The 2,862-nt window shown below is 40.1% G+C and overlaps 1 protein-coding gene across 1 annotated transcript; it reads right to left on the minus strand.

Annotated features, from left to right (window-relative positions):
* Nucleotides 1-494: 494 nt before the first annotated feature.
* On the minus strand, nucleotides 495-2,073 carry LOC143817895 (uncharacterized). Its single transcript, XM_077299363.1, has 3 exons — nucleotides 1,960-2,073; nucleotides 1,625-1,832; nucleotides 495-729 (listed from the first exon to the last, which is right to left on the minus strand). Exons 1-3 carry the CDS (start codon nucleotides 2,066-2,068, stop codon nucleotides 726-728), a joined length of 321 nt encoding a protein of 106 aa, XP_077155478.1. The 5' UTR covers nucleotides 2,069-2,073; the 3' UTR covers nucleotides 495-725.
* Between the last annotated feature and the right edge of the window lie 789 nt (nucleotides 2,074-2,862).

The following is a 2,862-nucleotide window of genomic DNA, read 5'->3' on the forward strand; positions in this document are numbered from 1 at the left end:
AGAAGGAAACCCACTTGTTTTGTGAGTGCGTCTAGCTGCTTAAAGTCCAGAAAACGTCGTTTCCAGTCGTTGAGATCAGAGACCGAGCCCGGAATCTGTCTCGTCTTGCAGAAGGAAACCCACTTCTTCTGTGAGTGCGTCTAGCTGCTTAAAGTCCAGAAAACGTCGTATCCAGTGGTTGAGATCAGAGACCGAGCCCGGAATCTAGTCTCGTCTTGCAGAAGGAAACCCACTTCTTCTGTGAGTGCGTCTAGCTGCTTAAAGTCCAGAAAACGTCGTTTCCAGTCGTTGAGATCAGAGACCGAGTCCGGAATCTGTCTCGTCTTGCAGAAGGAAACCCACTTCTTCTGTGAGTGCGTCTAGCTGCTTAAAGTCCAGAAAACGTCGTTTCCAGTCGTTGAGATCAGAGACCGAGCCCGGAATCTGTCTCGTCTTGCAGAAGGAAACCCATTTCTTCTGTGAGTGCGTCTAGCTGCTTAAAGTCCAGAAAACGTTGTATCCAGTGGTTGAGATCAGAGACCGAGCCCGGAATCTGTCTCGTCTTGCAGAAGGAAACCCACTTGTTCTGTGAGTGCGTCTAGCTGCGGAAAGTCCAGAAAATGTCGTATCCAGTGGTTGAGGACAGAGACCGAGCCCGGAATCTGCCTCGTCTTGTTGATGTAAAGTTGTCATCTCCAGCTGGATCCCATATTCCTTGTGGGAACACAGCGAGACCCCGCTCTGCCTCACCTGGAAAATATATGTTACAAAATCAGCAAGACAGTAAAGATTAATATATATATACATGGTGACAGATTATAATGAGTGGGGCAACAGAAGAAGTTTACATGTCGTCCATTATCTGTAGATTGTAATACAGTGCTATGTAATATATAGTGGCATTATTTCATCTCAATGTTCAGGTATGTTCTACACCTGATCATTGCTGATAGGAATAGTACCCTGACTATTATTGTTTGTTCTTGTGATATTAGATTACAGTTTTCTGGGAATCCCTCCCTCGTGGTACGTTTAGTACGAATACAGCGCTGCACACCGTTTCTTATAACTCCTGAAAAAGCTGTGATGGTGAAACCACTGTCAGGTTGATGTGATGGCTGGCATTTCTGGTACTACAGCATGTCTAAACGTACTTGGCACTGACGTGACTTTTTCTTCTGAGTTCTGTGCATTAATAAGGCTGAATATTGGTTATGGCACCTGGATGTAAATGTAATTGTTGATATTGAGCACTTTTTATTGCGCCATCAGCTTTTGTGAATTATTACATTTACATTTTACCCCAGTATTGCTGTATATGCATAATGTGATCATGATAAAATATTCATCTTATTGTTTATGCCTTGATCACCGACTCTTCTTCGAATGATCGTCCATTTTTGTTATATATTGTGATGTATTAAAGATAATTTACATTGTATTCTATTGGTGAGTCTAGAATGACAACAGCCTTTCTCATGTAGTCTCATGGCTCACAGACTGATGATTTAGACGCCGTAAGGAAAAAGAATGCTGTCAACGTTTAGGACGTTAGTGCCCAATGTCTAATTATTTATCCTATTGCTTGTTAATACTAAAATATAACATATATCATAAAAAATTCACAGGAGCCCTAAGGACTTACATTAGGTTTTGGCTGGCATAGTAGGCCAGACGTTCCTTAAGGATAAGCTCCATGAAGACTTTACATTTCTCCATGTCTTTGGCCAGGCCAAGATCGTCATCAAAATGTTCAAGAGGCAGAGTAGTAGATGGAGGAGGACACAGAGGTAGTGGAGTTGTAGACAGAGGAGGACACAGAGGAGGTGGAATATGTTCTCTGTCCTCTTGTTCTGTAAAAGAAAGTGATTAAAAGATTGGTAGATTTTAATTTATTCATTTTATGTAAGTTAGAAGTACTGATGATATTTATCGTAGTAATTATCCTTCTTATCAACATGAACAAGAAAGTAAACTTACTGTCAGAATAGATGACCACATCCTCGTCCAGGTCCATGTTGATGATTACATAATCAGATCTAGGTGTAGAGATGTTGATGTTTTCGAGGACATCTCTATTTTCGGCCATAGGTCCACGAGGAGCATCGTCATTTCCGTTAGTTATTTCATCCTCTTGTTCTTCTGTAAGGTTCAACATTGAAATTATCATTAATAAAATAATAGTTTTGTAACCTCTAAACGGTACTGTAAAGTTTGAAGATAGAGCGACCCGACCTCCAGCGTGATCTCTATTTATAGGGTAGATTATCTACATTCTTCTTTTAGAGACAATTTTTTTTCTGTTAAACTCTTTATAAAAGCCTGAGAACTTACTGTCAGAGGAGATGATCTCATCCTCATCCAGGTCCATATTGATGATCACATACCCAGGACCAGGCATAGAGATGTTGGTCTTTTTGAGGACTTCTCTCTTTTCGGCCATCGGTCCATGAGGAGCATCATCATTTACATTCATGATTTCATCCTCTTGTTCTTCTGTAACACAGAACATTGAAATTAGAATTAATAAATTAAAGCTTCTATATATTTCTTAGATACATTCAGATTGTGCAGGTTTTATCATCTCTAAGTGGTACAGTTATTAATGAAAATACATGGACCCAGCCCCCAGAGTAACATTTTTGTAAGGATTTGGTCTGCGACATGCTCCTTTTAGAGATTTTTGTTATTAGGCAGTTTTTTTTTTTCTGTGAAATACATGTTTCAGTGCATGTAATAAAAGCCTGATACTTACTGTCAAAGGAGATGATCTCATCATCATACGGGTCGATAGTGATTATGACATAATCAGGACCAGGCGTAGAGATGTTGGTGTCTCTCTGTTCAGCCATGGGTCCATGAGGAGCATCATCAATTACAATA

Source organism: Ranitomeya variabilis, chromosome 3, assembly GCF_051348905.1.
Source record: "Ranitomeya variabilis isolate aRanVar5 chromosome 3, aRanVar5.hap1, whole genome shotgun sequence".
NCBI lineage: Eukaryota > Metazoa > Chordata > Amphibia > Anura > Dendrobatidae > Ranitomeya > Ranitomeya variabilis.

Coding starts and splice junctions, on each gene's coding strand:
- LOC143817895 (XM_077299363.1), bottom strand. CDS start 2,068: ATGGCCGAAAATAGAGATGTCCTCGAAAACATCAACATCTCTACACCT. Junction 1,833..1,959: donor TGTGGTCATCTATTCTGACA/GTAAGTTTACTT, acceptor TTTCTTTTACAG/AACAAGAGGACAGAGAACAT.